We start from the raw sequence: 15,000 nt of genomic DNA, 5'->3' as shown, positions 1-15,000 counted from the left end.
GGGCAAGATGGAGCGATACTGCCCGCTCGGGATTTCTCGCTTGGTCCCGCAAGATCAAAGATCATTTTTTGGTGTTTTAAGTCATATAATAAATCCTTTATTGACCAAACTTGTTTGGTCAAGATGGCTGGATATTGGCCTCGTTCTTTTTTTGCGTGTTTATTGACCTCGACTTCGTCTCGGTCCATAAAAACGCAAAAAAAGAACTTGGCCAATATCCAGCCATCTTGACCTCACGCTTGGTCAATAACCCATACATGCTGACATCACAGAGTTCATGATTTTAAATTCTGCTGAAGTCGCAAGTAGACTGACATAATATTTATTGCTTAAATTGTCCAGATAAGTGCAAGGGTCACTTCTCCCTTTTGTCTTAAGTAAAAGTTAATGGTATCTTTGGTTAAATCTTAGAAAAACCTTGGTTTTGGATGCATTATTTTATCATGATTTTTATTTTTGACCTTTTTTTAAAAATTTTTTAGCCTGGCAGAAAAAGACCAGTTTGGATTCCTGATTCTGCTTGTTCAAACTGTTCAAACTGCAATGTAAAATTCACTGTGTTTGTTAGGAAACACCATTGTCGAGGATGTGGAAAGGTAATTTTTCTTTGCCTGTGTAAAGGGCTAGCATCGTTGAAGCTGTTTTTAATTAATGATAAAACTAATTTTAATTATTGTAAATGCCTCATACAAACAAAATTTAAGGTGGCTTCATATAGTTTCCTGACCGCTTGCAATCTGGTTACTAAAAAGTGGCTGATGGCGCGAGCCTTAAAAGCTTGTGCGACCGACGCACGGCTTTCCCTCACGGAAGGTAAACAAACTTTGCAAAATCTTCTTTCTTCAAAATTGTGTGGACATATCATCTTTTCGAAAAATTTACCTATCCATAAGAAGGCTGGACATTCTTTAGCGTCCAACAGAAGGTCAAGTTAAAAAAATCATTTCCCACAGTTCTTCTGAACAGCTTACATGTATCTGATTCTAACAACCATTGTTATTTCAGTTAGTGGAGAGAAACTCCTTCTTGTAGGGGAATTCTTGCTGCAGCACCATAATCATGCCACAAAGGTTGCTAGTCTGCTGCTGTTTTTGTTTTTTTGCTAAATACTTTATACAACTACTTAAATAACATTTAGGACAAGGGAACTGATCAAAAGCCAATGGTCAAGATACCATCTGATCTTAATTTTCAGATTTTTTTCTGAAATAATGAAGATGAAAAATGAATATTTTTTTATTGCAGGGCCATTTTCTGAAGCTGGTCCTTTTCACTATTCCAGAGGTTACATGTGGCACCTCTGAAATAGCCATACCTCGCAAACTAAATATCAGTCCACCTGCTTCTCTCTCTAAATAACCAAGTCTTCCTTATTTTCCTTTAGCTCTTGTAATAAGGTTAATTAAAACCATTAATTTTATCCCTGAAGCACCCGCCATTGACAAGTAAATCGTTTGGTGTTAGACAGAGTAATCTCAGGACTGAAGGGGTTAGCGTTTTGGACATGTCTAAAATGATGTATGGGAAATAACAATTCACATGTAAGCAGTAGGTTTTTATTTTTAGTGATAATGTAGCAACACTACCCATTGAACTGAGAGCATACATTGTGTAGTTTTTGAAATGAAATGGTGCAGTGTTTAAATGGAGTGAGTTGATTGATTGAAACAACCCCTTCAAAAACAAGGTTTGATGAACATGTCTAGGGAATAACAACTGTTGGCAATTCAACTCTGAAACAAGGACAACCCCAATATTTTTATGCATGGTTTGAGTGTTTTCAGTGGCTTGCTTGTTAATCTCAAGGTCTTCTTGCTAAATTAAGCCCCTCAGTCTGACTTTGAGTTTGGATTGTCAACCTTTTATGTTTGTATGAATCCCTGAAAAGAAGTATTTTTGAAGTATCTCTGAAACACAAACAACAACAAAATTTTGTCATATTTACAATTAATTCACAGATATTTTGTAATGAATGTTCTTCACAACTGGCCAGATTTCCTTACATGGATTACAGAATTGGAAGAGTTTGCCCGAAGTGCACAGAGGCTATTAGAGAAGGTATCACAAATTCATTTTATGCAGTCTTTACTCTTTGCAGTGTTGATCTTGCTTGTTTTCATGAATAGTTTATGAGAAGAAGAAGCTCATGCAAGAATTTTCCTTTAATATGGAAATTTGTCAAGCTTTTGATTTAACCCCCAGATCTAATTTAGTTTCAGTCACACAAACAACATTTGCAGACCAATAATAAGATTATGAAAGGCTGGGGGTGTAAAGGGCCTAATGTTGAACTTTTGGCCGTTTTTTGATTTTGCTCAAAATTAGCTGAAGTTCTGCAACTGGCGTAGAATTGAATTGGCTTCAGTTTTGAGAAATAAATGAAGTGTACTGTTATAATGCAAAAAAACAATGTCAGCTCCATATTTGAAATGAAAATTTTGTTTTCTTGACACAATGAAATCAGTGGACCAGCACTTACCGGTGTTTGTTTGGTAGATGGTGGTTGAATTTTGTGCTGAAGCAGCACATTCATTGGTAGCTTTGTGTTGATAATCGGATTATTGTGTTGGGCAGCAGGCCAGTGACTCAAAACACTGGTCAATCTTTTTGTGGGAAAGAGGTCTTTCCTCTTTTCTTTTTTCATTGCAAACATGTCTACATGACAATGTTCGTCTTTGCTGTTGTCACTGATTTTCCTGAAACAATGAAGTTGAGGAATGATGAATTTCAAATGCACCCTAACTTCAGTTTGTTTTGTGCATCATCAGTATGCTTTTCGAGTTCAATTTAATCAGCAAGGTTCCACTTTTCCAAGAAGGACTTATTAAGCTCAGGGAGTCTCTGCATTGGGTTATTCCAGAAAAAATACACAACCCCCCATCTCACCTGGATTTCCTGAAGCCCAAGACCCCCCCTCCTGTCTGGATTTCCAACACAAAAGACCCCCCCCTCCTGCCTGGATTTCCGGGAAAAAATATTAGGCTTAAATTTAATTTATTTTTAATAGAAAATACACACAATCACATATAGAAGATGTTCTTTTTTAATTTCTAAAGCTTTGGCTAAATTATATAAAAATTCTGTTGTGTGGAACTAACAAAAGAAAGGAGTGAAAATGCTAAGACGCGAACGAGTGTTTATACATTCTTAGCTCATAAAAATCAATTGCCCTTGTTCTTTCTTTGCGCTAAATATGGTCCAAAAGTAATACAATTAGTAGAGAACATGACAAAAGAGTTCAATAGTCATTCCTTTTGGAGACATAACGTCAGTCTTGTCCACTCAAGATCGAAAACTTTTAAATCAAACGTTATCAAACTCTTTTGAAAAACGAGTCTAAACTTGTTTATCGTTCAAATTCTTTTATATCTTAAAGACTGGATAATTTGAGTCACATATCCTACCTTCAAGAGCCTGTAGTTCTAATCTGCAGTGGAAGGAAAGTTCAAACTCGTGTCGTGAAGAGCTTTCTCAGTCTGACATAGTTTCAAAAGTCTTTAGGCTTCGGAAAGACAAAATGTGTACTATAAAGAACCTATCCAAGACAAAAGCACTTGAAACAGCTCCCATTCACGAAAACGAAATTTTAACATATATTTTCAACTTTCAACGAATTATTTTAAAACCGGCTACAGATGGTTTTCAGATTTCAACAGATTCGTCCAGTTCATGGGTTCTTCACCAGGCTCTTGCGGATTGGGACGCCTATTTGTTTTGCTTTCTCAAACTTGACTTTCTAAATACAAAATGCGAATACAAAGTGCGAGAAGGTGTGAAAGTAAATCAATTGTTTACTTTCGTTACTAGTATCATTACACAAAACAACGGTGGCACGCTCTGTCTGGGTATACGAGTAAAAATGTGTCAGGCGTTTCAAACTCTTCGTTGCAATATTGTTGCGACTGCTCTTTCTTTAGTATCTTGTTCGCATTTTCTGCTATAAAAAGACCTGTGAAGGAACTTAGATTATCATTTATGTCAGGTGAGAAATATGTGAACAAAATATTTCTACTATTTTCAGGGTCTGAGAGCGCTAAACTGTCACCGAACTAAACGTTCGAATCGCGTGAACTATCGGTTCAGATGACCCCTGCAGAAGACTTTTTCGAGTTCAATCCCCCCTCCCGCCTGGATTTCCAGGGTCCTTGACCCCCCCTCCCGCGAGAATTTCCAGAATCCCATCCGTCGGGGGGGGGGGGGGGGGTGGATTTTTTCTGGAACAACCCATTTGCAGTTAATTTCTCAAACATGCCTTGTGTGGGCTTTATCACTGCACCTGGAATTTTCATGTTCATTCATGGAATTTGGTGCAACAAAAATGAAATAATAAAAAACTTGAATGGGCGTTGTCTGGCTAAAAAACAATAAAAATTGCAAGCTTTCGACCACTAGAGCTGTGATCTTCAATGGTCTTTATTCATCTTTTTGCCAGTTGAAGACCACAACTCTAGTGGTCAAAAGCTTGCAATTTTTAATGTTTTTTTTTTGCCAGAGAACGCCCATTCAAGTTTTTTATCATGACTCATCCTGGCTGCGTTCCTTCAATTTTTTCAAAAATGGAAATAATGATATTGTTATTGTATTTGCTGACCAAAGACCCTATCATGCCCTAATACAGTACTTTATTACAGTGCTAATTTATGATAAAATTATTTGGAAAACCTGTATGTGTTAATTTATGCAATGAAGGTTGGTGCTCATTAACTTCTTTCTTCTATTACAATTAGCTTCTCAAAAAATGAGGAAAAGTATAGCTGTACCAAAACAAAGTGTATTGCAGCAGGGCTCTGGAATAAAGCAACAGATGTCACAAAGTATGCAGAAAAAAGAAGAACCCTTTGAGCAGACAGCCATAAATCAGGTTGCCACAGTACAGAATTCCAGGAAACCAGGTCTAGTTCAGTCACAGGCATCCCAGGGTGTTGTCATGCCACAGCCACAAGTTTCACAGGGCGTGATCATGCCACAAGGTGTGGTGAAACCTCAGGCACAGAATTCCCAATTTATGATCCAGCAACCACAGAATTTCCAGGGTGTAATTTTGCCGCCACCACAGGCATCCCAGACTATAATTAATCCACAGCCTGAGACGGTTACTGAGAAGGTTACTGCTGGAGAGGGTGACCTAGGCAGCAAGGAAAAGCCTCCATTAAGAAGAGCAGGAAGGACCAGCTGGCGCAAGAAAACACAAGGAAAAAATAACTTACAGGAACAAAGGAAGTTTTTGGCAAAAGATCTGAGAGGTTAGTGGTTAACTGCTTGGAAAGTCAGTATAGCTGAACTAAAGCATTCCTTTTGGATTTGGATTTGAAAGCAAATTGATTGGCTCAGAAATCCATATTTAACCAATCACAGGCTGATTGGAAACCAAATGTAATATCTTTTTTTGATAATACCCGGTCCAAACCTAAAGACCCAGCAACACAGTGGACAAGAAATACAATGATCTCATTGAGTTATTCGCCCTCTTTGTGCTCCAGTCAGCAATAATGCTTGCTGCAGTTTGTTTATGGCACCCCAAGTAATAAAAATAATAATAGGAATAAAGCATCTAAAGATGTAGCGGCGGACTTGTGAAGCACACTTCCAGAAGAATTTTAGAACTTGAGTGAAGTCCTCTGTTTGAATTCTCCTCTTTCGGGTCATTTCGATGGTGATATTCGCATACAATTTCTCGTAGAGAGAACTCCTTTGTTGTGTAAATTTGCGGAAACAATTCTTTGTTTTGTACTTTTTCCCGTTAACTATTTTTTTTCTGCTTTGTTGGCGTCGTTTTCCGACAGATTTGCCAAATGGTGTAATAATTCAAGCTGGTCCAGAACTCTTTGTCAATGTAAAGAAAATGAGATGTAAGTACAGGACATCAAAGATACGGTAAATCGTATTTGTTGATGAACACAAGCGCACTTTGACATAAAAAATGCATGTTGGCGAAATCCGCTTGATTTTCAGAGTTCACATTAAGTCTCGTGCTCGTGTTTAAAACATGGAATGCTGCTAGTGCAATTGGGCTTTTTTTTCCAGAAACAGGGTTAATATTTTGAAAATAGTACAGAGAAACGCAAATGGTGGAGTCACCTCTTTAATATTAAGAACGGTTATTCCAAAAGCAGAATTGTTCTCGCGCAGGTAATGTGGGAACCAGTTTCGGGAATAGTTTGGACACGATTTACTTTAAGAATGACATTTCCTCTTTTTCAAGGTTCCCTGAAGATAACGCATATTCCTAGTATTCCAAGCATCCTGGATTCTCTTAATCCCACGCACTGTAGCAAAGGAAAAAGAATTGTATTCACTTCATATCGAAAACGAAGAGTGTCCAAAAGCAATACTCTTACTGACTATGCTGTGTATTCCTCTTCCAGGATAGCCTTTAAAAGGAAGCACCTAATCCTAAGATTTGATTTGTGTAAGGGAGAAATGACCGTCGCACTTCAATCTGGACAACTAGAGCACTTGTTTATGTTAGATATCTTAAAATTTTTAGGTGGCTTCAGTGGGATTCGAAACCATGCATGACCCCTCCGCGATCCCGGTCCAATGCTCTACAAAACTGAGCTATGAAGCCACTGAGTTGAGAGCAGGTCAATGGGCACCCAACGAGAATATAGCATTGTTAAACGTATTTTAGTATTTAAATGGTAGATATAGGCATATTCTTATCCCCTAAAAATTTTTCATCTGTTCGGATTTCCTAGCTGAACGTCTAGTGATCCGAAAACTATAAGGATCAAAACTAACCTTTTCGAAAATTTCAGCCAGAAAAAAGGCTCCCTAAAATTCTAGGTGACCTTTCTAGGGTAAAAATCCGTTAAAAATGGGCAATTATACCATTTTTCAGATGTTCGAAAATTCTAGGAGAGGCAGGCAAGCAAGAAATTAATTTTACAACAAATGTTCCGAAAATTCTAGATCTCAAATCGTCTTCCGAACAGATATTTTGCGAAAATTGACGTTGGGTGCCCCCAAGGTCAGTTTGCTTGGGTTATGTCTTCCCGTGAAGGACTCGATGACGGAAATAAATTTATGTATTAAAGTGCGGGTTATGGACGTCGTAAGGGAGAAATGATCGTAAGTAGTTGCAATTGTCTCTGAAGAATTCAGGCGGCTTCAACGGGATTCGAGCCCATGACCTCTGAGATGCCGTTGCAGTGCTCTATTTGTATTTGTATTGCATGTAACGATCAATCTTTTCAAATCTTTGCAGTAAAGGAGAAAACTAGGGAGCTTATGGTGTGGTGCTTCAAGAGTCAAGGACTCCAAAAGGTCAACCATTCGGAATTGGTGGTTATGCTAGAGGTTAGGAAGGAGGAGGACATCTTTCCTGAGGAAGTTTTGCGCGTCTACAAAGGAATCCTATACTTGGCTTCCAAATTCGGTATGTGCATGATCACTGCTCCCCGAAGTTCACATTTATTCTGCTTCTTTTTGTCGCTAGACATCTTTTGAATTCTCTAATTTGTCGAGGGGGTACTTGCCCGTTGTGTAAGTGATCTGGCAGAGACGATTGCTTGGTTGTCCTGGACGGGGGTTTCCTCAATCGCTGCATCCGTGTATATAGCTAGTGGTCAGTGTTGTTGTTGTTGTGATTGGCGGATTTTGATCCCAATCCTGATCAATCTGAATTCTTCTAAGGGAGAGGGTTTTGAAAACCACGTTTTCACCCTGAAGTTACTGTATATTTTTACCTTTGGCGTATTTATTTCCTATAGGAAATTATTTTGAGCATGGCAACTATTTGTCAAGTAATAAACAGTTCCTTGAAAGTAGCAGTGATGCTGGTTTCCTATTCGTCTCAAGTGAAATTAAGGTAAATGGCAGCTCGTTTAAAGGGACACTAACTTTCTTTCCTTTGGTTTTTACTCCATGTACCCCTGTAGGGAAATTAACAAATCGCATGTGGTTCAGCGTTGTCTTAGCCTGTTCTAGGCTCCCAGATAGTCGGGAAAGCGAAGAAAACTGTGTGCGAAAAACGAATGGGACTTGGGTCGAGGCGGCTCGACCCTAGTCCCCATTCGTCACAGTGGTCAAAATGTTGGACATTTCGACCACCGTGACGACGCTTATCGTTGTCGATAAGAGTACAGACACGCTGAACCACATTCGATTTGTTTTTTTTACCACAGTTCTCAATGTCAGAGAAATGGTTATTTCAGACCGTGACCAAGATCGTGACACAAAGAAACAGAAAGCGTTGTCTATAACTTTCTCGCAATCGGATTGGTTAATTTTCCAAAATGAGCGTTTCTGATTGGCTTTTACAACAAGAGAAAGTTTACGCGAGGCGCTCTTTACATGTAAGTGCTCATAGCCCTAAAAAGTGCGTCTTTTAACTCACTGACACAAAGAATCGTGAAACTTACGGAAATATCTGTTATGTGTGAAAACCTCCGATTCCAGTCGCCCCACGGCACACCCACTGCCAAACACACAAACAGCCCGTTAGCGATTGTTTCTTTCGGCCGTCAAATAGCAATTATCTGCATAATTAGCACGCTTGAATATTTCAATCTTCTACCTGCTTTCCCTCAACAATAGTCATGGCCTTTAGACGCTTATTAGATACGTGACGCATTAATTTTTTTTCGCTTTGAAAGAACTCAAGCTTTTTCTTTTATACAACAGCCTAAACCTCTCGGACTAAAGGACATGAAGACACCCTTTCTGTACGGAATCTTAATCAAGAGGTGTGAACTTCCTGCTGCTATGTTTACTCCCGGTCGACTTCTTCTCCGATTGGGCTACGAGATGAAAAGTAAGGAACTTATTTGTGCCGCAGGAAATTTGTGTAACCCTCAGCCATCTTTCCTCCCCAGTTCCTAATCCTGCTTTGAACAAATAGGCGTGTTTTCATTTCAATTTAATTTGTGAGTTAATTGATTTAATTTGCTTGAAGCCCAGTCCACACGAGCAGCATTTATGTGACAATTTATGTGGCAAATACATTTGATCGTGTAGGTAGTCAGTTAAGTGGGTCATGATCATGTAGATAGTCAGTTGAGTGGACCAGCAATGCCTTTGGACAGTAGAGATAAAGCATAAACAAGGCGAGGTTGCCTAGTTGTTCTCCAGTGGCGCTCACAAAGAGGCAGGAATTTGCCACATTTTATGTGACGAGTCGTCTGCAGAGCAATGTTTCGTAGTTGACAGCTTTTATTTGTCACATAAAAGCTAACTCGCCAGCATTTCAACGAATACATTTGTCACATTAAAATTGGCCAAATGTCCTAGTCACATAACAATTGCTCGTGTAGACGGGGCTTAATCTGTGAGTCAGCCAAATGGCTTTGTATGCACATCGGTTTTTCAGTGAAAACTCTGATTCAACAAGCAGCTTTAGTGCAGTGACCTCCATTTTTTACTGGCTCGAAGTTAGTAATGCTAACTTCTTTATTTTGTCCCTCAGGTTTCCCATTTCCGTTGTGGAGCTCTCGAGATCGTAAGCCAGTGAATTTTGGCAACGGACAAGATGACAGATTCTATCATACTTTGTCTGCTATGGACAAGTATTTGGTAAGTAACAGGTAGTTACCCCGCCCCTCTGGTTAAACGTGTATCCGCCCGCTGATCATCGTAAACGATTTTCAGAACTGTCGGTCATAGTAAAATATTGTATAACTTGGGCCTTATTTTTTTAGATACAGTAAACACCCACACATAAGAACCTAGAAATTAAGACGTTAGGCCAAAAATTTCATTTGAGACCCCCGTTACAGAAGAACCAGTAAAGCGTAAAAAATTAAACAGGTTCTTATTTTAGGAAAGGACCTTGGAATTTCAAGCGTCTGGAACAAATTTTAAACTGCACAGATCTTGTTTAAAACTTTTGTTCATGGTTATGATTGAAATAAAAGGGATGATCATCCTCATCAGAGGAAATCAGTCATACCATATGTATCATAGAGTAGATATCTTTTGTGGAAGTAAGAACCAATTTAAGATTCTAGATAGCCTAAAACTAATGTAAATACCATTTTTATAAGAACCTATGTAGCCTAAATTGGAAAAATCTTTGTTTTTATATGTGGGTGTTTATTGTATCAGTATACGCGCGTTCAGTGAACCGTATTATACGGTGAGTTCGCTAGATATATATATTTTTTTGCATGAATTAAGGATCTATAGATATGGCCCCAGTTGTTCGAAGGGTAGATAGCACTATCCACTGGATAAGTCAATTGGTTTTGCTAGTGTTTATCCGCTGGAAAGTGATTTATCCGGTGGGTAACGTTATCCACCTTTTTAGCAAGCGAGGCATGTTCAATATCCTTCTAACCACGCTTGATCGAGCCTTTCCAGTTCAGTCTACGGCCCTCGCGCTGTTCACTTTGCCAAGTAATTGAACTAAGAAAAGGGAAAAACGGCGTCGTTAACTTGACTTAAACTGATGAAGTTAAATTCAAGACCCCCCGCCCAAGGGGGGATGGAACTCGGCTCGGCGCAGGCGTAACCCCATGCAAGTCCAGCAACCTAATCACTGATGTCGACGCTGGCTTTCTTTTCTCCGAATGTTATTTTGTTACTAGTGAATTAGCCACTTCTTTCCACAGAAAACCAGTGTCCCTGAAGCACTTGTCCCCGGCCTGTATGTGGTCAAAGAGGACAACAAAGTCATTCTGCAGATTCCGAACAGCGGGCAGCGAGCGGTATGTTATGAGATTATGAGAAGTACTTTGCAGTGAAATGTGTAGAGTAACTTCTCATGATGCGTAATGGGTGATTTAGAATGCTCATCTTCTCTGTCACAAGCTTCCAATTGAAACTTAGTTTTACAGTCACATGCGGACTTGCTGAAAATGGATCCATCCCATACCCGTTTGACTTTTATTTCACTGTTAATTTGACTCGAATTTTATTTTATTTTTATTTTATTTTTTTGCGTTCAGTGCACCTTTGCTTGTCTCGCTTAAGTTAAAACTCTCGTTGTATTTTGAACGATGAAAAAGGGCTGATTTGAGTGCAAACAAAAGAGCGTTGAAATGGCAGCCGTGGAGAAGGGGGAGTGGATCATACATCGCACAACTACTGGAGTGCGGCCGTTGACTATAGGTCTGTTATTTTGCTGAACAAATGCTACTGTGTGGGTGAGAAGGGCATTTTTTGTTCAAACTGTACCTAAAAGGATTCCCAAAGAACGGCGTGAATCGACAAAAATAGCACACTCTAAGGTAACTAAAATCCTTCTTCTCCCGGCCAAGCTAGACTGTGGAAGGGGGAATTTAATGCATTTCAATTGTGGAACTTTTTCAGTTTAGCGGCAACGACTACTACCAATAAAGGCCTACTCAAGAGAGCAGAGTAGAATAGACTAGACTAGACTGTACTTTGTTAAGTGGATGAAAAATAAAGGACAGTCAACGCCGTTTTCCATTTTAGTCCACTGAATGTACACAAGTTCAACAGCCTTCCCCCAAACTAGTACCAACTTACTGAGGATGCATTTAACCTAGATTCCATATTTCCTCATCTGTAGTATCCCAAACAGTTTCTGTAACAGAAAAGGAGAAATGGGAAAAACAAAAAAAAAATAGAAAAAAAAAATGGTGATTTTACAAGGACGAAATTAAAAAAAATGTGTTTCTCTCTCCCTGGGTCCTGTTCTCCACTCCCCAAAAGAAATTGGAAGCTCAATTTGACGGTTTGCCGCGGAGGGAATGGGGACTTGGCTCGGAATTTCGGTGTCCCAAAGTTCGTAATCACACCGTCGATATTCTGTATGTGGGCCATGAATATCTTTCATTGGACCGAGGATTTTGCGCCATATAAATTCGTGGACTCGGGTACTATCGTTCCCACGGCACCGCTTTGAGTCAAGTTTCCTCTGTAAGAGTCCTCTTTTTACGCATGTCTCACAGGTCGTGGATCTCTTCGACCGTCTGGTAGAGAAAGAGAGCCAAACAGCAACCGTTCCTCTGCTCTCTGACAAACCTCCGTATGTAGATCACTGCATGGTCGTGCTGTGCAAAATACGAGGTGGAAAATACGTGCAATCATCTAGAAACGTATCAAACTCATCAGGTAACGTAATTTGATAAGGAAAAATCCTGTGAGTGTTTGAAGTCCAGACTGCACGTTGTCCTTGTCGCGTCTAGTCTTTTGTGGTTTGTGTGAAAGTAGAGAGATAAAGGATCGCGTTAATGTAAAACGGCAAACGCGAAATGGTGGGTTGCTGCTTGTCATAAAAGCATGAAAATTATGTCATTTTAACTCGTCTCTCTCTTTTGAAAAGTTACTTGCATGATACCTGCTGCTTGCACGCAAGAAATGAGCTCATATCAAACGAGTTTCTTCCATTTTTGGCAGAACGACAATTTCAGTCCGACATTTGCCCATAAACGTGAGGCTTAATCTCTGTGGTCTTTCAGAACACGCGACACGCCCTGCAGGAATGAGATTTTGAAACAAAAGATATTCCGACATCTGTTTCGTATGTATAGGCATTCGTTGTTTGAGCGACTCACGAACCCTTTTATTATGGAGTGTACATTAGACCTTTATCAGTCCATCCTTGAAATTTTGAAGGGAGTATAGCTTTACGATCGCGAGTTTTTTTGGTGTAAATTTAGGACGAGGCAAATGAAAGGAAATCAATCGATACGACGAATTGTGTGCCTAAGCAAAGGGCTTACTTGTAGGCGCAGGAACAACGGTTGCGCGAACTCTGGAGGTGAGTAGCACCAGATTTCACTCGGGCATTTTTCGCATTCGTGAGTCTTGCAGCGTAGTGGAACCCTGAGAAAGACTATGAAGTGTTGATTACATGAGCTCAGTTGTGTTTTAACGACCTGAACGGGGCCACTTGGTGTCCAGTGCTATATGAATTGTTCATTGTAGTATCAATTCACTTACTTTGTTTCGTCAGCAAGGGGTATTGATGATACATACTGCGCGGGATAAACGATAAGATAGGAATTAAATTTTCGAATTCTGGCCGCCTGGATGGGCCACGGAGGCTTGGTATGCCATGAAGCTAGAGTTCAAACTGAACCACCTATCACACTCGTACAATGACAATGATCAAAGAGATAATAAACAATTATTCCATGAGGGCGCGTTGGATATGAGATGGCAAATAGCCAGCGTGGCGCGTAGCGCCGAGTTGGCTACAACCAGTCTGATATCGAACATACGCGAATGGAATAATTGTTTTATTAAATTCCTTAAACTCCAAAAGTTTGGAAGTACGAAATACGAACGAAAAAAGCGAGAAAATCCGAGCAAAATCGAGAAAACTTGATGAAAATGCGATGTTGTGTAATACCTTGTGGTCAGACAGACGGAGGCTCATCACAAAAACATTTCTTGACCTTTCGCATACTTCTGGACGTCGGAATTGATCTAAAGTTTCCAGAAAAAGGGGTTTTTTTGCTTTATGTATTCAGAGAGAAATTTCGGTCTCCGGCGAAAAAAAAATTAGTTTAGCAACGCTTAGCACAACCAGTTGCTATATAAGGTCAAACTAACATATAAATTATGAGCTGATAACCGAGAGTGAGTAAACCAATCAGAGCACGAGAAGTGCATTAAGCGAGGTTGAGAATTTAAAATAATTGCTCTTAGAGAAGATATTCTGTGCTCTTCAACTTAATGTGACTTGAATTTGATTTTTTTCATATCTAGTTGTAGGTCTTGGATTTTTGATGCTTCATCTTGGAGTGGATTCTTCTTCCCCTCTTTGCTTTGGGGGCGAACTTTTGGACGGTAAGTATCAATAGAGAGCTTAGGTTTTATTTTCTACTGGTCATAAAACCATAAAGTGAACTTATTGACTTAGTAGGAGGGCCTGAGGGAAAAATGTTTGGCACGAGTTTGTGGCCGTACGGACACTGAGCTGCGACCAATTTTTCTTCTATCCTATGACGAGGCGAAGTTTTGTTTTCCTCACGACGTTTTCTCGTTATGCCCAGCAATGAAATTTATTTTAAGCAGTCGTTGGATAGTAGTTTAGATTCTTGTTCCGAAAGCACATTATCCCAAAGTCCATCTGAATAAAAAAATTCGCTGTGGTCGTATTCACCTGCTGTCCTTCATTTTGTGCCGACAACGCAAAAACAACGATTAAGAAAAATCTTGTTAACGAACTGCTCCAACGGGTCTTGAGGACTTTTTTTCCGGACCGGCTCACTCAAACCCGTCCGGAACCCGCGTACATCAATTTCGATGTGATTTCCTGTAGGATTGTGTCAATGGATATGCAGAAGTCTTCTGATTAAAAAATCCTTATTTTTCTCTTGCTATTACTCGATCGACAGCATTCAGTAAAAGGAAAGAAAGGAGCTGAAATGGAATAGGTTTCATTGTTCTTGAGCAAACAGCAAATTTAAACCGGACATTTGTCGTAAACGAACGTGAAGCTCAGTTTGTTAAATGTCTCACTAGTCTATTGCTCGCAAATACCTGGTAGATTGTTCTCAGTTTGTGCGGTGACAACTCTATCACTGCGATTTCAATCGACGCAAAACCATCAGTCACAAAGTAAATACGATTCTCTACCCGAAACACCCCGGGTGCACTCGGGTTTTTCTCGTGCACGTAGAATCAAAATAAAGGAAACAAATTAAAATTTGGTTGTGAGGCTCCATGTTAAGCATATTATTTAACGGTATCAGACGCGTCAAATTTATACAGGATACTGATAGTGAACTGTTGAATGTTTCTGCAGACGGCGTACTACTTTTCTTCTCCAAAAGTCACACTGAGCAACTCCGACAAAGCTTAAAAGAAAGATCTAACTGCTATTTTTATCTGGGCGATAAATTTGAAATCGCACACTTTGAGCTTCGCTGGATGCAAGATACCACTTATCTCTTAACGAGAGTATCTAGACAGAATTTACAACAGAAAACACCTGTTGACTCCATTCCTTCCTCTCCCACGGAGACCTCAACGACAAATACGACTGCTGGAGACAAAACAGTTCAAGGGACTGGTAGTGACTATTAACTCAAACCGAGTTACAAGGTAAGTTACTTTTCAAGTTCAAGTAGGGTTAGGGTTACA

General features: G+C 39.7%; 1 protein-coding gene across 4 annotated transcripts in view; it reads left to right on the top strand.

Annotated features, from left to right (window-relative positions):
* The window catches only part of LOC138022251 (uncharacterized), a 21,353-nt gene that overhangs the window by 4,526 nt on the left and 1,827 nt on the right, over positions 1–15,000 (top strand). For 2 of the 4 annotated variants that reach the window (XM_068869348.1, XM_068869339.1), the window contains exons 3-14: positions 483–596; positions 1,959–2,058; positions 4,728–5,243; positions 5,784–5,849; positions 7,208–7,378; positions 7,713–7,810; positions 8,626–8,755; positions 9,407–9,513; positions 10,551–10,646; positions 11,856–12,018; positions 13,621–13,701; positions 14,663–14,961. In XM_068869348.1, the coding sequence (XP_068725449.1) occupies positions 483–596; positions 1,959–2,058; positions 4,728–5,243; positions 5,784–5,849; positions 7,208–7,378; positions 7,713–7,810; positions 8,626–8,755; positions 9,407–9,513; positions 10,551–10,646; positions 11,856–12,018; positions 13,621–13,701; positions 14,663–14,943 (1,923 nt within the window). In that variant the 3' untranslated portion in view covers positions 14,944–14,961. Of the gene's footprint in view, positions 1–482; positions 597–1,958; positions 2,059–4,727; positions 5,244–5,783; positions 5,850–7,207; positions 7,379–7,712; positions 7,811–8,625; positions 8,756–9,406; positions 9,514–10,550; positions 10,647–11,855; positions 12,019–12,566; positions 13,702–14,662; positions 14,962–15,000 lie in introns of those variants that run through there. The other 2 variants (XR_011126547.1, XR_011126545.1) reach the window with 2 other exon arrangements.

This window comes from Montipora capricornis, chromosome 2, assembly GCF_036669925.1.
Source record: "Montipora capricornis isolate CH-2021 chromosome 2, ASM3666992v2, whole genome shotgun sequence".
Lineage (NCBI taxonomy): Eukaryota > Metazoa > Cnidaria > Anthozoa > Scleractinia > Acroporidae > Montipora > Montipora capricornis.
Note: the sequence above shows the minus strand (reverse complement) of the source record. Positions and strands in the feature narration are given on the sequence as shown.